The 22,158-nt window shown below is 37.9% G+C and overlaps 1 protein-coding gene across 2 annotated transcripts in view; it reads left to right on the top strand.

The window, feature by feature from the left end:
• The first annotated feature begins 380 nt into the window (after positions 1-380).
• The window catches only part of LOC138334748 (G2/M phase-specific E3 ubiquitin-protein ligase-like), a 206,865-nt gene continuing 185,087 nt past the window's right edge, over positions 381-22,158 (top strand). Inside the window, exon 1 of one of the 2 annotated variants that reach the window (XM_069283445.1) lies at positions 381-587. In XM_069283445.1, the coding sequence (XP_069139546.1) occupies positions 489-587 (99 nt within the window). In that variant the 5' untranslated portion in view covers positions 381-488. The remainder of the gene's footprint in view (positions 588-22,158) is intronic. The other variant, XM_069283451.1, reaches the window with a different exon arrangement.

Below are 22,158 nucleotides of genomic sequence, written 5' to 3' on the forward strand. Positions count from 1 at the left end.
CCGATTTTCAGGGAAAAAAGTAGCGGCTTATACTCCGGAAAATACGGTATATTATAATTGTTATAAAAGATTTTTAATTTTTTTGTTTCGGAAAGGTAGCCTAGTGGCCCTTTCATGAATATCATGAATTTGATAATCTTTTACATTGAATGTGAAAGCATTTGAATTATCATTATTCAAAAATGAGAATAAGAACTATGGCAGCTACCCTAGGTAACTGTGAAAAGAACAATTTGTCAAGCTTTCCTATCATTGCTTCCTAATAAACAATACTGTATGGTAGCCTTCTTAGCTTTTTGGGAAGCTAACACTTGTTTTTTATGTCTGCTCGTCTGAATACCTGCAAATTAAATTTCTTCACTTGCCTTAAGCTCTCAGTACTTTCAGTACTTTGATTTCTTTCAGTTTTTCCATGAGATGTGTGCAGCGTCAGCAACGCTATACATACACATCCTTGTGTGAGCTGGCGTGTCGCATCACTTCAATTCATGTGGTTGGTATTGTGTGTTCCTGGGATGGTTGTTTGTTTTGGGTTCATCAAGCTGGTGCTAGAGAGATGGAGACCCACTTGCTTCGACATATATATGGTAAGTTCCTCAAAGTGATAAATACATGTGCATTGTATTGAGGGAAATGATAGTTGTTGTAATTTGAATCTAGTTGGCATTATATTTTACATCTTTTCAGGTTGTTTTTAATGTAACGTTATAATTATTTCTTTTACACTAAAAATATATATCACAAACATTAATTAAGGAATAGATGTTTATTTTGTTGAGGTTATGAGGGTATAATGATAATAAACAAAATAAACATATATTCCTTATATGTACAGTTTTTCAAGTAAATGAATATTATTTTTTCCCGCGGCAGTTGGATATTTTTCATTAAAATACCAATATTTTTTCTCTCCTGTCATCGTCAACGAATTCGATTGAACAGCTGATTGGAATCGAGTCATTCATATGTTCCCGCCATAAGTTGGGTCATGACTCCACGTTGCTACACCATCGACTATTCACGTAACAATAGAATCGCTGCGGGTGTTGTGCTTACATTATACACTGATAAGGCCATTCCAATTTAATGTCTCGTTCATCAGATTTCCCGCTCCTATTTTCCGAAAATGAAATAAAAATAAAATAATTTTTTTACCGCTCCTCATTTTTTTGTCCGGGAATCTGACGAACCCGGGCAAATTTTCATAGGGTTCATTTTTACTAGTCACCATTTCCTGGTCACTCAGATGTTTGAATTATTCGTACAGTGGAACCTCCCGAAACCGAACCTTCTCAAAACCGATCACCTCTAGAAACCGAACATGGATGTCATGTATGGAATTAATTCCTCTTTATTAATAGTATATAAAACTTCCCAAAACCGATCCCTCCCAATTCCGAATACTGGACCGATTTTGAGATCGGAATAGTCAAATGTAACTAAAATACACTTCTGAAAACCGGCCTTACCTGAGCGACACCGATAGATTGCATTGAGGTCTGATCAACCGACCGTGAAATACACACGTACCTGTACAATAGTTGTCGCATGCCATGTCCTGGGGCATGTATACAGATGTGAAGGCTATAGGTACACGGTAATTATACCCGAGATAGTGGTGAAATTATTTAATCATGTCTATTGTTTATATATTTAACAAAAGTCTACCACGTGCACGCGGTTTGTTTACTGTATGAAAACAAGCAGAGCTAGTAATAAAGAGATAGTTTCGTATTCAAATCACACGGGTTTTTTTATTTACATATGTCGTAAATTATCTGTATGAAGAAGCCAAAGCCATGTAATTGTTTTTAGAAAATGACTATGTCATATAATGACCGACATCAACTGATCATCGTGTAATTAGACCATTTAATTTGATTCTTGACGTAACCGGAAGCGATCGGCCGTATGTAGGTTAGTGCAGACGAGAACATCCACAAGAACATTCACGCAACTAACTAACTAAACTACGTTTATAAAACGGTAACAAAATCAAGATTGTTGTAATCCATTCCTTTTAAACGTATGATTCTCTCTTTTGTGATAACATTCACATTAACAATCAATATCGGTCGGTTTTAACGAACACTAGGCATACATGCGGTACACAAGTGTAAAAAACGACTTCCGATCGATTAAATCCGGATCGTAATGATCGGTATTCGGTTCACTTCTCCAAACCGAACCCTCTCTAAACCGGCCGAAATTATGTGCACCGACCATGATCGGTTTCGGGAGGTTCCACTGTACATTGTGTCTTCAAACCCACAAGCGTCTTGCAAACCTTTACAACAACAGAAATGTCAAGTTTTTCCGCCACCACGTGCAGAGTGGTACTGCGAGGTAGAGACTGAGGGACGCATACTTTTTAATAGGACGTGTCCCGATTTCAGTCTGTTTTTGCCGATGTCTGCAACTCTTTTTAAAGACTTTGCATTCGATCTCACTCTAAAAATGGCGACCATGACAGGTGATAAGACTGGCCAACTTACGAACGAATAACGGTAATCAAGCATGTCCATTATTTGAAGGCAATCTCTAGCCTAATTAACACATCAGTTGCCTTATATCTTAAGACCTGGCCAGTGTGAATTTTGACACGTGGCCCACGTAGTTTGCATTTGCAAACATGTTTTGACTGCATGACTTAGTAACAGCTAGCTAGGTGACGATTCGTCTGCTATTCGGTCAAATTAACATCGGTAGTAAATTACACATTTTACTGAGATCCAAACTTAGTGTTACTTTCTACGACAATATATCATACATATGCCTTCATTTTTGTGTTGATAGGTTATATGTATGTTTGCGTTTCGTGAGAAAATCATAAACAATAAATAGTCAGTTCCATACAATATTATGTGACAACTAAGAAAGAATGTACATGTCAGATGAGGTTATATTGGTTTAAAATATTTTCCATTAATGCTAATCCCTGATTGTTTCTATTAGTTTGTTGGTTTTTGCTGATAGCTCTGTCAACAGCAAATTAATTATTATAATTATTGACAAAAAGTTAAACTTTCTTGACTATTTCCTTTTAGATATATTAAACATTGTGCGACAATTTTCGTTGTGTTATAGTCCGTACGTATGTACGTGTTTGATAGTTGCCGATCATAATACTTTAACAATGGTATATGCCAATACAAACTGTGGTACCCGGAACTAGCGACCTGACAGGAAACAAGATGATAATTACCACATTGATAAATTAGACTACAAGAAGTTGATCAGACTCCGTGTAACTTGTGTTTCCTCTCAAATCACTGAGTTCCTACAGTATGATAGCTGTCGTCCGCCACGTCACATAAAAGATAAATAGATTGGGTCGTCTTGTGCTGGGTTACCACTTGAGTGAAGAAACAACACAGTTGTAAAGTTCCAATAGTGTATTAAAATCCAAACAGAATATATACATGTACAGAATACAGAGGTATCACATCCAGCCTCTCATCCAGACTCGGGCTCTCGTCAGACTCGCTCATCCTCTCATACGCACTCTCTTTTATACCACTCATCATTTTAAGGTTCTCACGAGAACAGAAAACATCCCTAACAAACTCCTAATTGACAGGAGTTTGGGCACCCTGTTGACACATTTTGGGCACCCTATTGACACATTTTGGGCACCCTATTGACACATTTTGGGCGACATATAATTCGAAATTGGGCACACTAGTCATCAAGATAATCACTAAACCAACACAACACTTATTAAGTAATTATTTATCATAAAGCCCCTAACTCCGATATATAAACACTCTCACGGTGTCAGTTATACGACTCTTGGGTGCACATGGGCACCCATGCCCAAGTAAGTACTACTATTCGAGTTATGCCCCTTTGGTCCTATATCAAATATACATTACACTACCCCCTTCTAGGGAAGATTGAACTTCCACTGTTCAAAATAAAAACTGTTTTGTAATAATAAAAACTTTTACCTTTCTCTCCCTCTCATTCATCTTTCTGACATTACAAAAAAAAAATAGATTTCATATTGTAGATAGAAAGTAATGGTATGCCTTACAATAGGCATTGTATTACACAAATTAGATTTGAAAATTAAATCGAAACTAAGAGGTATACATATTTGCTCCTAAAATATGACTGTGTGTACGCGCATCCACTATGTGACTGTGTACCCAAAGGACAATAAACACAGTACGTTACCACAATAACACACATATATACACATCTACATTGTTGGAAGGTACAGGACTTCCAATGTATGTACCCATTACCACGATCGTGTCCACTAACGTGTAACACAAGATACATGTAAATACTTGTACTAAATTTAGATAATATAGATAAGAAAAATAGCATATCAAATAACTATAATAGTAATTCATAATTAAATCATTAACAATATGTATGTACATGTATACCCAATATCATGACCGCGTCCACTAATGTGTAACACTATAGATTCATGTGCATACATATATTCCTCATATAATAGTCTAATTAGTAATTAAACTCTAATTAGTAGTTAAACTGATGCACTAACATTTAAAAGAATTGATTATAAAAAATGAAAATTAACAATATTCGAAGACTCGTCTTCCATTTATGTACGTACCCATTACCGTGATCGCGTCCACTGCAGTGAACGCTGGATACACGTGGATACTTGTACTTACAAAATAGTGAAAATACATATACATTGTACATTTAAGTACTTTACTGTAACGGTAAAAATTCATTGAAGAAAAATGCAACAACCGCACAAAATATTTCAACATATAACACATTTCTTTTTTATATACAGGGTTTAGGCCAAACTGTGTCCAGAAATCGAAAAATACTACTTTAACACATTTTTTTTTCTTTCAAGTCCAAATTAGTTTATAAAGGTTCCTCCTCTGCCGTCCGCGTCGTTAGGTCGATGTTGTGGCCCCGAATCTCGTCACGGATCTGGGCCATGAAGCTGAACCAATCCACATCACTGGGCGATTCCCTATTTGTTGACGAGAAAACTTGTCGCCGTTCTATGTCGAAACTCCCGTCGGCACATGTTCTTGTTGTTGTGATCAAAGATATTGTCAATGCGTCTCGACGACAGTTCACATAGGGTGGCATCGGACCATCACTTGACTGCTGTTGCTCGTGTTCCTGGAATTCCGAGTCGCTATCGATGTAGTCGATGGATTCCGAGTTGCTACTATCAGTGTCCATTTCGGTTGGTTCCTGTGGTTGTTGAGTTTTCCCCTCGGCTTCTGTCCTCTTGGTAGTATAAAACCCTATGTCGTCGATCGCCACACTAGTTCCAGAGGAAAACAGCTGAGGCGAATGCACAGGTGTGTCAAGTATCTCCTGGTTAGGTGTAGGCCCTTCCGACGACTCAGGTAGTGATACCTCTCCATCTTCCGTCTGGCTGAATGGTGGTAGAGTTTGAACAGGTACAGCCGGTATATCTTGATCTACATGGTGCACAGGGTCGTTCTTCCCCTCCGGATTGGAAAACTTCTGGTTTTATATACCTTGCTTCTGTCGAATTTGTTAACGACGCTACATCAGCTTCTTTCAAATGGTGGAAATTTCCTAAATGTCCTGTAAATTGATCAGTGCGGGAGAACATTCGGCCACATCCCGAAATTGGGCATCTCCGTGCCCGTACCTCGCTGCGGTGTACGGCGTTGACATGCCACATCAAATTCCGTCGGTTTGCATACATCTTCCCGCAGTCCCTGCATGTCATGTTATTTTTTCCCATGTTCTTGTTGTTAAAAGGTATATTTCGACAAATATGCCAGTCTTCTTCTCTGTCTCGATGAAATTCGTACTTGAGTGGGGCGAACTACCCCAGCGTCCCGACCTTGTTGACTTGGCCCCGCCCTCTTAGTATCGATGTCGACCAATCGTGTGCTTGAGTCGGCTGTATCGCGAATGATTGACAAGGGCGTGTGCCCATGATTATGGTCGGGGGACTGTCTACTGGGTGTGTTATTTAGGCACCCGCTCATGTTATTTGGGCACCCGCTCATGTTATTTGGGCGCCCCGGCAAGACACCTGTGTCCTCTGTCGGTGTCAATCCACGCGACGGGCCGTCGGGAGCAGTGTCCTTGATGTCGAGCCCATATCGGTCACCGTTCTTTGATAAGCTCAATTCCTCTGCCCGGGGAATCGTGACTGTGAGATTGTCATGTTGAGAAGCACTCTGACTGTACCACTTTAACAACTTGTCTCCCATATATCTCTTCACGTTATCCCCATGAATGACAATTTCATCTCCATTCTTGCGACATTTGATTTTGAAAAGGACATCACACAACACATTGGTTATCACCCAAGGACCTGTCCATTGTCTCGCTATTTTCGTTTTTCTGCCAATAATGTTCTGTTTTTGATTCCGCCAAACCAGGTCTCCAACTTTTAATTTGTTTGTTTGTTTCACACCGAAATCATAATGCCGTTTTTGAACTTCTGTAGCACGCAATAATTTTTTTCGTGCAAAATCATGTGCCTTTCTCAACTTTTCTTCTAACTGGATAGCATAATCCGTTGCAAAACATATATCAGAGTTTTCTTCAATAATGTCCGTTTGGATATGTAATGGGGTGTTCATTTCAACTCCGTATACCATGCGATGTGGAGTGATTCCCGTACTTTCATGTGGAGTTGTGTTGTAAGCCATAACTACAAAATCCAGGTGATCGTCCCAGTCTCTTTGATTGATGTTGATATATTTTGACAAAATGTCATTCACAGTTCTGTTCATTCTTTCCACCATTCCATCAGATCTTGGGTGTAATGGTGATGTTCTGCACTTTTTAATTTCTAAAAGTTTACACACCTCCTTAAAAACTGCACTTTCGTATTGTCTCCCCTGGTCAGAATGGATTTCATGAGGACAACCGTATCTCTTAATCCACGAGCGCACGATGATATCAGCGACTGTTTCAGCCAGCATATTTTCCATTGGAAATATCTCTGTTAATTTGGTAAAATAGTCACTAACAACCAACACGTACTTATTGTTCTTCTCAGTCGTAGGGAATGGTCCAGCGATGTCTGTAGCGATCCGCTCGAATCGGCCTCCCATGATATAGGATTTCATATTGTGTCTTTTCTTAACTGGTGGATTTTTCCGTTCACCGCAAATATCACAACTAGTAACATAGTCCTTCACTTTTCGTTGCATACCTATCCAGTAATATGGACACAGTTTGGCTTTTTCCCAGGTTTTTAGCTCACCTGGCCCGAAGGGCCGGTGAGCTTATGTCATGGCGCGGCGTCCGTCGTCCGTCGTCCGTCGTCCGTCCGTCCGTCGTCCGTCCGTCCGTCCGTCTGTCCGTCAACATTTCCTTTAAATCGCTACTAGTCATAGAGTTCTGCATGGATTGTAACCAAATAAGGCCACAAACATCCTTGGGGGGAGGGGAACAGAGTTTGTATAAATCTTGGCTCTGACCCACCTGGGGCAGGAGGGGCGGGGCCCAATAGGGTAAATAGAGGTAAATCCTATAAATCGCTACTAGTCATAGAGTTCTGCATTTAATGTAACCAAATTTGGCCTGAAGCATCCTTTGGGGAAGGGGAACAGAGTTTGTATAAATCTTGGCTCTGACCCTCCTGGGGCAGGAGGGGCGGGGCCCAATAGGGGAAATAGAGGCAAATCCTTTAAATCGCTACTAGTCATAGAGTTCTGCATGGATCGTAACCAAATAAGGCCACAAACATCCTTGGGGGAAGGGGAACAGAGTTTGTATAAATCTTGGCTCTGACCCCCCTGGGGCAGGAGGGGCGGGGCCCAATAGGGGAAATAGAGGCAAATCCTTTAAATCGCTACTAGTCATAGAGTTCTGCATGGATTGTAACCAAATAAAACCACAAACATCCTTGGGGGGAGGGGAACAGAGTTTGTATAAATCTTGGCTCTGACCCACCTGGGGCAGGAGGGGCGGGGCCCAATAGGGTAAATAGAGGTAAATCCTATAAATCGCTACTAGTCATAGAGTTCTGCATTTAATGTAACCAAATTTGGCCTGAAGCATCCTTGGGGGAAGGGGAACAGAGTTTGTATAAATCTTGGCTCTGACCTACCTGGGACAGGAGGGGCGGGGCCCAATAGGGTAAATAGAGGTAAATCCTATAAATTGCTACTAGTCATTGAGTTCTGCATTTAATGTAACTAAATTTGGCCTGAAGCATCCTTGGGGGAAGGGGAACAGAGTTTGTATAAATCTTGGCTCTGACCCCTTAATCTTGGCTCTCAACCCCCCCCCCCCCCCCCCCCCTTCAATTTTGAGCAAAAAATCATGATATTTTACAATTTTCCTGTACTACGGAAGGGATTTTGTTCAAACTTCACATGCATGAAGAAGCTCAGACACTTGACAAATCTTTATATAAATATAATATTGCAAAAGTTGTACGGATGAATTATAAATATACTGTTGTACATATGGTTTGTACAGTTTAATGACTAAGCTATATTTAGATTGTGCCTTTCTTTCATAAATTGTCCAAATCTACTGTGTTCTTTAATCACTGTGATTTGCTACCTAGCATCTTGGTCTCTACTGTGTTTGAAACGGAAGTGCTTTGTTAAGCTTTTAAGTGACCCAGATGTGCCTATTATACAACATTTGCAAGGTGAGGAAAATGGACGCCATTTTGGTCTTCTGTTGAAATATCTATCGTAAATGATACTTCTTAACCTTTTTAAGTGTTTAGTGATGTGACATTTTATAGAATTGGGTATGAGCTTGATGTTTATCTGATTATAAAGCATTTTGCAGTCCACAGTCATTTTACTATCGATGTGTAAAATGCAGTACAGCAGTAGCTTGCTACAGTTCAGTCAGTAGACCCTGCAGTGTTCGGTACTGTACAGACAATATGGAAGGAAAATATTTGGCAATGACTGTTGTAAAGAATGTCTAAAATGATAGTCATATCAATTGACCAATTAATTTGTTGTTGTTGTTGTTTTTTTTATATATATTAACTTAAAATAGCAGTGAAATAAGACATATTTGACTGACACAGGAAATATACCCTAAAGGATTTATAATCCTATGAAGTAAATAGTCAACTCTTCATTTCATTAGTGTTAGATGTCATCAGAATAAAAAAGGGGATTCTCTTTCAAGAGAGGTGGTATGGCGATTGGAATTTCAAGGGCTACTTTTCTATACTATATGCTATCTAATGTAATTTAGCCCAAATCGGGCAATACCAGCAAAAAGTACTGGGTACAGCCTGATATTAAAACCCATGTTAACATTGAGTATTTAATACCACATAGATATAATGAGAGCACACATATGAAATATTATATTTAAATACAAATTAAATTTACTGCATAGTGCATTTGCCGAAATATTTGGCAATATATATATTACTCAGCTGTTGGTTGGTGAGAAATTTATTGACACGAGACATTCTGACATAAATGAAACAAACAATAGTAAACTGATACATATACATACGTAGCTTACAAATTAATATTTGGTAATTGTCGCATATCTATAGTCCAAACAGAACTGTCAAAGCCGTATAATTAGTTATATTTAAGCTTTAAGCCTTATACATACTTAGACATACTGTAGAAATAAATATTTATCTTCCAATTATGACTAGTACTAAGTCTGGTAAAAATAGCTACTGTCTGTCATTCCGGACCCCTGAGAATGCGTCCTGTGGAGTGGTCGTGATACTACTGTGGTTTTACACACTCGCTCTCCCTTTTGCTTGCTTTCAGTTTCACACTGACCTTACACTTAACATATAACTTGTAAACAACACCAAATAAAGACATGCACGGTACAGACTACATGTATATAACACCCTGTCATTAAAATTAGACAAGGTGCTTTCCACATTATAACACCACACTGACAAGTACATGTAATGTATATTAATTCATTTACAACCAAAAATTAATTGATAATTGCACCTGTGACATGTTCATATCATGCTCATGAATCCCATTGTTTAACATATACACATTAAAGATTCAATGTTAATGTAAACATGTTGCTGTCACTAGCTTGAATCAGCTAATAATGCTGATGTAAACAAAATAAACATAAAAAGTTACAGGAATTTCTTCTTTTAGAATTTATGCCGCTGTGGCACCCAGAGTCTCGTATATTAAAATGCTGATGTTAACAAAATAAACATAAAAATTCCAGGAATATCTTCTATTGAATTGGGGCTGCGATGGCCAAGTAATTATGGTGTCCAGACATTACCACAAGCTCTTGACTCTGGGGGGGGGGGGGGGGGGAGTTAGAATCCCATATGGGCCAGTTGCCAGATACTGACCTCTGGTCGGTGGTTTTTCTCCTGCAGGTACTGGGTTTTCCTCCACCAACAAGTCTGGCACATCCTTAAATGACCCTGGCTGTTAATAGGCCTATTCCGTTTTTGCATATTACAGAGTTACCTCCCTTGCGGGTAGGTATTGATTGTTACGTCTTTATTTTGTGAGCGCAATTCACGTCGTTTTCTCCGAAAAGTATGACATTACGCTCGCAAACACATGACGTCACAATCAACACCACCCCTTAAGTGCAGATAACTCTGTAATATGCAAATTAGGAATAATCTAATTTATAATAAAACTAAAATCAAACTATTGAAATAATAGTAATCTGGATAGTCAGTATACAAATTGCGCAATAGTCCTTGTTAGTTAACAATATAAGTTTTTTCATGTGTTTCCCTTTCAACATCTGAAAATTAATGCTATAACTGATAATTGAAAACTAATTAATTTAGCAATAATTTGGGAAACGGTTAAGATTTCAACATTGATGATCGGAAAAAATCGGTTAGTGTCAAATGGTCAATTTTTAGCCCACCATCATCAGATGGTGGGCTATTCAAATCGCCCTGCGTCCGTGGTCCGTCGTGCTGTCCGTCGTCCGTCCGTAAACAATGCTATTTCTTAAAAACTGCTGCAGGGATTTTGTTCAAACTTCACATGGAGGTTACTCTTGGTCCCTAGTTGTGCCTTACAGATTTTGAGGCTTATTGGAAAAACAAGATGGCCGCCAGGCAGCCATCTTTGATTTTGGCAGTTGAAGTGTGTTATCGATATTTCTTGAGAACTACGGAAGGGATTTTGTTCAAACTTCACATGGACGTTACCCTTGGTCCCTAGTTGTGCCATACAGATTTTGAGGCTGATCGGATAAACAAGATGGCCGCCAGGCAGCCATCTTTGATTTTGGCAGTTGAAGTTTGTTATCAATATTTCCTGAGAACTACTGAAGGGATTTTGTTCAAACTTCACATGGAGGTTACCCTTGGTCCCTAGTTGTGCCATACAGATTTTGAGGCTGATCTGAAAAACAAGATGGCCGCCAGGCGCCCATCTTAGATTTTGATAGTTAAGGTTTGATATTGCTATTTCTCAAAGAGTGCTGAAGGGGTCTTTCTCATATTTAATATGTAGGTTCCCCTAGGGCCCTAGTTGTGCATATTGCATTTTTGGACCAATCGGTGAACAAGATGGCCGCCAGTCAAATTTAGTATCCTCACTATCCTGTAGTATAATGCCATAAAAAAGTAGATGAACATTATTTTTACCATCACAGTGATTGGTCTTTGACAAGCGATCACAAATAATGGTATATGCAGTATATATATATATATACACGGTAAACAGAAATCTTAATGAAAGCATATTTATAACTACTGCTTATTTAGCAGGAATAACTAATTAAGCTCCAGATTATGTTCAATAAAACATGCCGATGCGAAGAATTATTTTCATCTTATTGCAAGAATTACAGACATACTTAAACCATTTCTTCAACTTTTACCATCCGCAAAATCTTATATTATCATATAAGGGAAAGTAAATGCGTTGAAGATGCTCCAAATGCCGTCGGACCATAATGATATTCATCATTTGAACAGTAATTGGTGTTTAATCGTGTATATATATGTCTAACACAAAAAATAATATAAAATAATTTATTTCGCCTTTGGTGCATGTACAATCAGTACTTCATTCTGCTCCTGTTTTTAATAGTGAAAAAATACCATTTGTCGGCGGTAAAGCATCTTAAAACAATTTGGAATAATGTTTCAATTAAAATCTTGCTTGTATTTTGTAGATGCCTCGAAGAAAGAAGAAGTGTTTGGTGAAGAGAGAGATGTGGAGATCTCTCGAGAAGAGACTGACGGACCCAACTGAGGAAGTGGCCTCATTAAAAACACAGCCAATTGACATAGACTTGACTGAGGAAGTGGCCTCGTTAAAAACACAGCCAATTGACCTGACGAGTGACGTGACTGAGGAAGTGGCCTCGGTAAAAACACAGCCAAGTGACCAAGCTCGTAAGAGCGCTTATGAACTTGCCAAAGAATTTGCTTATGAACTTGCCAATGAATTTGCTAATGAACTTGCCAATGAACTTGCCAATGAAGCTCGCAAGAGCGCCAATGAACTTTACAATCAAACTCAAAATCAATTGCCAAATGAAGTTTGCATGATGAGATTGCCAAATGAAGTTTGCATGATGAGATTGCCAAAAGAATTGCGAAATAAAATGCCAGATGAAGCTTTGGTTAAAGGTAAGGATGACTTGCAGCAGAGTATACAACAAAGTAAACAAAAACATGCTGAAATTGGAGGTGTGAATGAAATGCCCCTCCACAAAGTTGCCAAGAACTTGAATGTGTCTCAAAGTGATAGTTGTGAATCTAAATTAACTTCCAAGAATGCTGCCTCTAATAACACTACAGATGTTGTTCATGAATCTTGGAGAAAAACTAGTCAATTCAGCAATGACCATCAAAAGAAGAAGCCACTGTATAACATAATGCTGATAACTGACAAATTGGACAGGAAAAAGATTCCAGTGAAGAAACCAGTAAGGAAACGTGTTAAAAAGCCTATTTACAATATCATGATTGCTACTGCGAAATTGAATAGGAAAGTGGTGCCATTAAAGAAACAAAAACACCTGAATGAAATTGTATCCAAACCAGACAAGCACAAAATATACAGACGCACATCAAAATTAAGGTTTTCATGTGATTTTCATTCTTCGAATGGAAGAAGGGTTAAAACAAGAAACATGAAAATAAAACCTGATGAAAGAGCAAAGTCTAGTGCAAGTGATCCTCTTAAACGACTGACAAAAAAGAAAAAAACAAGAAAAAACTCCGGAAATGAAGAAAGCTGTAGGTTCAAAAGAAATTCAAAATTAACTAAAAAAGGTGCAAGGAAAGATGTTAACGGTGAAAATGATATGAACTCTAAGGAGGAAGTTTTCCCTGTTGAACTTGCCAATGGTGAATCTGTGGGTACTTTTGCACCAAATCACAGAAATACACTTCAGCAAAAAACAAACAAAAGAAAGTCCAGACATAACATTGACGATAAGAATGTGAAAAAACAAAAGAATGAAAATTCTGAAGATGTCATTATTACTAAAGACATGTCAATTCAGATACAGAAGAGAATATCGCAACTATCCAACCAAACGCATTGCATATTTGCAAGTTATTCCCAGTCAGATAGTACATTTCCAAGTATATCAAGAGGTCGTCAATGTACTTGTAATTCGCTAATGATGCTTCTTTATGCCAGACACTGCAAGTCATTTACTACTGATGTTCTTGATGAAGTCCTACACAAAGGAGACGAGCTCTATCACACTGTCATATCTGATCTTCGAGCGAGTGGAAACTTTAGGTCTTATTTGCTGCAATTTGAGGAACTCCCCTCCGACATTCATACTTCATGTTATAAATGCCATATAGAAAAACGGAACATGTTTGTTGGAATTGTCAATAACCATAACAATTCCAATTTGTTATCCCTGCATTCATCTGTATGTTCAATGTTTGAACAAGACAATATGGGATTGATAACAATAGGGTCAATTACATCAGCATTTTGGAAAACACGTGATGGATACTTTCACTTTTTTGATTCGCACCCCCATGGTAATGATCTATTAGATGCACAAGGAGGGAAAGCTATTCTTTGCACTTTTCCAAACATCACTGACCTTGTTGGATATATGAAAAAGTATTATGCAAGCTTGAATTTGTCTGCAGATGAACAGTTTGAAATACAGCCTCTGGTGATACATACTGATGCTGTGACGCAACAAAATGCCACACCACTCACGTTAGTGGAAAAAAGAAAACATTCTAACAGGTTTGAACTTCTCAATAAATATTTTGAAGATCAAAAGTATTTCAATCAAGCAAAAAAAGAGACCTCTGACTTAACTACAGGAAATGATCTCAATAATACAGATAAGAGCACTGTCCAGAAAAAGATGGAAACAGAAAATACAAAGATAAATAGAAGAAACTATTATAAGAAATACAAGCAAAACCAAAGATTAAATGAAAACTACAGAAATAGAGAAAGAAAGCAAGGCTACACAAGCAAGCAGAAAGCAAGAACAAATGACAAATATCGAGCATCTGAAAGAATGAAAGAACAGAAAAGAAAACAGAAAGCAAGAACAGATGATGAATACAGAGCTTCTGAAAGAACAAAAGAAAAGAAAAGTAAGCAGAGAGCAAGAACAGATGATGAATACAGAACATCTGAAAGAACAAAAGAAAAGAAAAGTAAACAGAGAGCAAGAACAGATGATGACTATCGAGCATGTGAAAGATTAAAAGAAGTTAGAGTTAAACAGAAAGTAAGATTAGATGATGAATACAGAGCATCTGAAAGAATAAAAGAAAAGGAAAGTAAACGGAGAGCAAGAACAGACGGTGAATATAGAACAAAAGAAAGGAAAAGTAAACAGAGAGCAAGAGCAGATGATGAATACAGAACATCTGAAAGAACAAAAGAAAAGAAAAGTAAACAGAGAGCAAGAACAGATGATGACTATCGAGCATGTGAAAGATTAAAAGAAGTTAGAGTTAAACAGAAAGTAAGATTAGATGATGAATACAGAGCATCTGAAAGAATAAAAGAAAAGGAAAGTAAACGGAGAGCAAGAACAGATGGTGAATACAGAACAAAAGAAAGGAAAAGTAAACAGAGAGCAAGAGCAGATGATGAATACAGAACATCTGAAAGAACAAAAGAAAAGAAAATCAAGCGAAAAGCAAGAGAAAATGTAGATTATAAACATAACGAAGCAAAAATGAAACAGAAAGTTAGAACTCATGAATTTTATCGTAATCAGGAAAGAGTAAGAGAACTTATTAGTAAAAGGAAGGCTCGTCTGTCTAAATATTACCAAGAAAAAGAACGAATTGTAAAACAGATTTCAAGAAAAAATTCAACAAACAATAAAGAAAGAAAGGCTGCCAAAAGAACAAAAAGGTTGCAGAGAAATGACCCTATATTCAAACTGAAAGAGTTGCACTGTAAACGAGGAATGTATTTGAATGATGTTGTCAAAAAATTTCACAAAACAATAGCAGAAGGTCCAGTGTATGTCTGTACAAGTTGTCACCAAACATGGTTTAAACACTCTGTAACAGAAGTAAATAGAAACGTTGACCATAGTTCTCTTTTTACTAGATGTACTACTAATTACATATCAAAGAATGATAAGGAATGGATTTGTAGAACTTGTTCTTCATCATTGAAAAGTGGGAAAATGCCAACATTATCACTTGCAAATCAAATGTCATTTCCTGATAAACCAGCAGAACTGAATTTGCATCAGCTTGAAGAAAGGTTAGTTGCATTGAGAATACCTTTTATGCAAATGCGTGAACTTCCCCGAGGTGGTCAATTAAGTATTCATGGAAATGTTGTAAATGTTCCAGTTGATATACAACCAACCATTAAAGCGTTGCCAAGACAGTTCGAACAAACTACCATTCCGGTGAGAATTAAAAGAAAACTGTCTTATAAAAAGTGTGAGTTTACTGAAAACGTTCGACCAATGCATGTTTTGGCTGCTTTACATTGGCTTTTTAACAATGGTGAACTTTATAAAGAATCTGGTGTTGAAATAGATGAAGAGTGGTTTTCAAAGGTGGATCAAAGTGCCAAAGAAATCTTTAACACATTCATAGCATCTTCCTCAAACCAAAATGAAGAGCAGTCTGATGATGAAGGTCAGGACTCTGACACATTCAGTGAAATAGCAGATGAAGACAGGGTGATAGGTAACGCTGATACATTGATAGATCCTGTATGTCCACAGAATGACTCGATATACACATTTGCTCCTGGCGAAGGACAGCGTCCTTTGAGTTTATACTCTGACAAAGATGCGGAAGAGTTATCATTTCCTTCCATATTTTGTGGCAAACGTCGCATACCGAATACCCAAAGAGAAATAAAGGTTAATTACAGTGATGTTGTAAAATGGGAACTCCGAAATATTGATAGACGAGCAGCTAATTCTGTACCAAATCTCTTCTTCAAAATGAAAAAGATACAGATGAAGCAGATATCAGACAAAGTTTATTTGGCACTCAGAAGATGCAAAAGTAAAGACAAAAATGTCACTGCTGCTGAAGCCCTTAATCAGACACGCATGGACAAGTTGGTAAACCTTGATGAAGGTTTCTACATATTCAGAACTCTTAGAAACTCCCCGCCCTACTTAGAAAAGAGAAAGAAAGATGTTTTTGCAATGATTCGGCAACTTGGACTACCAACATGGTTTGGATCACTGTCTGCAGGTGATACAAGATGGCATGACCTCTTGAGAATTCTAGGGGAGTTAAATGATAACATATCATATACAAACCAGCAGATAAACAATATGACGTGGATCAACAAAACTACTCTGGTACAAAAAGATCCAATTACCTGCACTAGGTATTTTGACCACCGTGTTCAACAATTTATCAATACAGTTTTGAAATCAGACCATGCTCCTCTTGGAACATTGACTGACTACTTTTATCGTGTTGAATTTCAACATAGAGGTTCACCTCATATACATATGCTTATGTGGATAAAGGATGCTCCAAAATACAAGGAAGATTCAAATGACGAGATAGCTGAATATGTTGAACATTATACATCATGTCAGTCAAATGTTCATGATAACTTGAAATCACTTGTAGACATACAGACCCATAAACACTCAAAAACTTGTAGAAAAAAGGGAAAAGCTGTTTGCAGATTTGGGTTTCCACTACCCCCAATGTCAAGGACAATGATTTTAGAACCTTTAGATGAAGACAATGAAATGTTGAAAAAGAAATATTCTGAAATTCAAGAGAAAATCACAAAATTAGCTGAAACAGAAAATTTAACATTTGAAGATTTCCTTACTGATGTAGCTGGTATAACAGAGGAAGAATACATTTTGTGCATAAGGGCGTCCCTTAAATCTCCAAAAGTGTTTTTGAAAAGACAACCCTGTGAAGTACGAATTAATCCTTACATGACTTCTTTGTTAGAGGCATGGAATGCAAATCATGATCTTCAATTTGTTCTTGACCCATATGCATGCGCGGTATATATCGTAGCTTACATTAGTAAATCTCAAAGGGGAATGAGCTTACTTCTTGATGAAGCATGTAAAGAGGCACGAAGTGGCAATATGGATATAAAGAGACAAGTACGTCATATTGGAAACAAATTCCTTAACAGTGTAGAAGTCAGTGCACAAGAAGCAGCCTACCTAACTTTGCAACTTCCTCTGACAAAGTCATCAAGAGATGTAGTGTTTATCAACACATCCGAGCCTCACAACCGAACGTTTCTTCTTAAGCAAAAAGATGTGCTGGAAAAACTTCCTCAAGATTCTACTGACATAGAAAGTGATAACATTGTGAAAAGATATGCAAAGCGTCCAAAGCAATTACGAAAAATGTGTCTTGCTGATTATGTTGCTGAACTTGATATAAGTTATCCAAAGAAAATGTCATCACCTGAAGAAGTCAATGATGATGATCTAAGTAAATCTGATTCTGAAGATGAAGATGATGCAGACAATGTAGATAACTGGACTGAAATAACGTTACCAAACGGTACCAGTATCCGCCGAAGAAAGCATCGTAAAGTTATTCGCTATGTTAGGTACAGTGTAAAAACTGATAGTGAAAATCATTACAGAGAGAAACTCTTGTTATTCTTTCCATGGCGAAATGAAACAACCGATTTGTTAGGGCAATTTCAAACATATGAGGATCATTATCTGTATGTAAAACATGTTGTAGATAACAAGTGTGCTGAATATGAACATCATACTGATGAAATTGATAGTGCCTTACAAAGAGCACATGATGATCTCAATGATGAATTTGACCAGATAGCGCCATTAACTCAGCATACCGAGCAGCAAGATGAACAGGAAGGTTCGCATGGAAGTAAACAATTTATATACTATAGGCCAGAAACTGCTGCTCATCAAGAATATGATATAGGTGTTGACCTGGGTATATCACAAACAGCTGCACATGTAGAACATTCACCAACTCTCTTACCAAATGAGGAATATCTTCAACTTGTGAGACAGCTTAACTTGAAGCAAAAAGAATTTTTCTTACATGTTCTACACTGGGTTAAAACAAGAGATGATCCTTTATATGCTTTCCTAACAGGTGGTGCTGGAGTAGGAAAATCTGTTGTTATCAAGGCATTATATCAGGCATTAAAAAGGTGTCTTTGTTCAGTAGAAGGTGAAAACCCTGACAACTGTAAAGTTCTTCTATGTGCTCCTACAGGAAAAGCTGCTCATAATATCAATGGCACTACCATACATGCGGCCTTCAAAATCCTACCGAATCGTGGTTACCAAAACTACCATGTAGATTCTGACACACTAAATACCCTCAGAGTCAAATACAGAGATCTGTCTGTTGTTATTATTGATGAAGTGTCTATGGTGGGAAATAAGATGCTGTCACTTATAAATGAGTGTCTTCAAAAAATCAAAGGAAATCAGAGTCAGTTATTTGGCGGAGTCAGTGTAGTGCTGATAGGTGATTTATATCAATTGAAACCTGTTATGGACAAATGGATTTTTGCAGACTTAGAAGAGCACATGGGTCCTCTTGCAACCAACCTTTGGACATCTTTGTTTACAATGCATGAATTAAGTGAGATCATGCGTCAGAAAGATGACAAAGATTTTGCTGAACTCCTTAATAGATTGCGTTCGCTGGAAAATAGCACACTTTCAAATGAAGATCTCACAACTCTGAAAACAAGAATTATTAATTCTAGTGATGCACATTATCCAAGAGATGCACCACATCTATTCACAACAAACAAACAAGTTGATAATTTCAACAAAGATGTATTTGACCTTGCCTCAACTACAAAAGTGACTGTACCATCTCTTGATAGTGTCGTCGGTGATATACCGGCAAATGTCAAAGACCGGCTAATACAAGCACTCCAAAATGTCAGTACAACCAATACTGCTGGACTTATGAATGTTGTCCCAATAGCTGTTGGAATGCCATATGAAATTACGGCTAATCTAAACATTCAAGATGGACTAGTAAATGGTGCATGTTGTCATGTACGGAAAATTGAATACAAACAAGAGAACACTCTCCGTCCAAGTATTATATGGGTACAGTTTGAAGATGGCTCCACAGGGATAGAAACAAGAAGGACATATAACCATTTACGCTCACCAAATATTGATAACACATGGACTCCCATATTTGATACTCAACGTAATTTCATGTATAATCGTAAATCTTTCATCCGGATCCAATTTCCTATTAGACCAGCAGCTGCAAAAACTATACACAAATCCCAAGGATGTACTTTGAAAAAGGTTGTGGTAGATATGACTTCTGCAAGAAAACAGCCCCATATGCACTATGTAGCCTTAAGTCGAGTTAGAAATTTGTCAGATTTGTTTTTACTGAATTTGAATGAAGAAAAAATATCAGTAGATTATTCAGTAACTGAGGAAATGCAGAGGCTACGTTCAGAGGCAACATTGAATTTGTGTTACATTCCACCCTACACACTTTCACCCCAAAAATTGAAAGTTGCCTTTCTGAATGTGAGATCACTTATGTTACATCACAAAGATATCAAAGGGGATTACAATATCATAGGTGCTGATGTTTTAGCTTTCGCAGAAACCAAACTTAAACCAAACATATCTGACGAGAGCTTGATACTTGATGGGTTTCATATTAAAAGGAATGACCAACAGTTTACTCATGGTTGTGTCCATCATGGTTTAGCAATGTATTTTGGAAACAATCTTGATGTGTCGGATATTTACACCTTTAGTTCATTTGATTTTGAATGTATGGTGACAAATGTAAAAAAATGTGACACTTTAGTACAGATTGCAGTTGTGTATAAATCACCACGGTGTAGTTATTCTCAGCTGAAAAAAGAGATTGAGACACACATTGCATCACAAATAAAAGTTCATGACAATTTTGTAATTGTTGGTGATTTTAATGTTGATATAAAATTAGATGACACATTTCTAAAATGGATGAAAAATAAGTTTGAGTGCAAACAAATGGTGTCTTCTGTGACAACAGATTATGGCTCTACACTTGATCTTATCTTTACCAACATGGAAAATTATATTACAAGTGTTGTTGAATGTTGCTGGACAGATCATAAACTGGTTTATGGCGCTGTATGAGTTCTGATGATAGTGTACCGGAGCATAATTAGGGAATAAATGGAGGTAATGCTTGACAAATCCGGGCCTCCAGGTGGTGGTGGTGGGGGGGGGGGGGGGGGGGGTGTTATTCTGCAATAAGCCCTGAGTGACAAGTCTTTTTTATACAGTACAAAGGTGTACTTTTTTGACTGTACTGTATACTCTTTGGAAATATTGTAGTCTTCAGTTTCTAATCAACCATGGGCTTATTGCAGAATAAATATGGTTGGCATGTCATGGAATGCTGTGTAAGATTTTATCCAGGTCTCATCACACATCAAATGAACCATTTGCAGAATGTTGATGCTAAGCCCTAATATGATTCCCACCTCTCAACAGCACCAGGGTGTGACACATTGTTACAGCTGTATCGGACACTCAAAGCCATTAATTGTGCTGGACACTCTGAGCACTCAACAGTAACAAAGTGTGATCCAACAACTGTAGCGGTCACTCAAAGCCATTAATTGTGCTGGACACTCTGAGCACTCAACAGTAACAAAGTGTGATCGAACAACTGTATCGGACACTCAAAACCATTAATTGTGCTGGACACTCTGAGCACTCAACAGTAACAAAGTGTGATCCAACAACTGTAGCAGTCACTCAAAGCCATTAATTGTGCTGGACACTCTGAGCACTCAACAGTAACAAAGAGTGATCCAACAACTGTAGCGGCCACTCAAAGTCATTAATTATACTGGACACTCTGAGCACTCAACAGTAACAAGGTGTGATCCAACAACTGTATCGGACACTCAAAACCATTAATCAAACTGGACACTCTGAGCACTCAACAGTTACAAAGTGTGATCCAACAACTGTATCGGCCACTCAAAGCCAATAATTATACTGGACACTCTGAGCATTCAACAGTAACAAAGTGTGATCCAACAACTGTATCGGACACTCAAAGCCATTAATCATACTGGACACTCTGAGCACTCAGCAGTAACAAGGTGTGATCTAACGACTGTATCGGTCACTCAAAGCCATTAATTATAATGGACACTCTGAGCACTCAACAGTTACAAAGTGTGATCCAACAACTGTATCGGCCACTCAAAGCCAATAATTATACTGGACACTCTGTGCATTCAACAGTAACAAAGTGTGATCCAACAACTGATCGGACACTCAAAACCATTAATCATACTGGACACTCTGAGCACTCAGCAGTAACAAGGTGTGATCTAACGACTGTATCGGTGACTCAAAGCCATTAATTATAATGGACACTCTGAGCACTCAACAGTAACAAAGTGTGATCCAACAACTGTATCGGTCACTCAAAGCCATTAATTATACTGGACACTCTGAGCACTCAACAGTAACAAAGTGTGATCCAACAACTGTATCGGACACTCAAAGCCATTAATTATACTGGACACTCTGAGCACTCAACAGTAATAAAGTGAGATCCAACAACTGTACTGGTCACTCAAAGCCATTAATTATACTGGACACTCTGAGCACTTAACAGTAACACAGTGTGATCTAACGACTGTATCGGTCACTCAAAGCCCTTAATTATACTGGACACTCTGAGCACTCAACAGTAACAAAGTGAGATCCAACAACTGTATCGGTCACTCAAAGCCATTAATTGTGCTGGACACTCTGAGCACTCAA

This window comes from Argopecten irradians, chromosome 11, assembly GCF_041381155.1.
Source record: "Argopecten irradians isolate NY chromosome 11, Ai_NY, whole genome shotgun sequence".
Taxonomy (NCBI): Eukaryota; Metazoa; Mollusca; class Bivalvia; order Pectinida; family Pectinidae; genus Argopecten; species Argopecten irradians.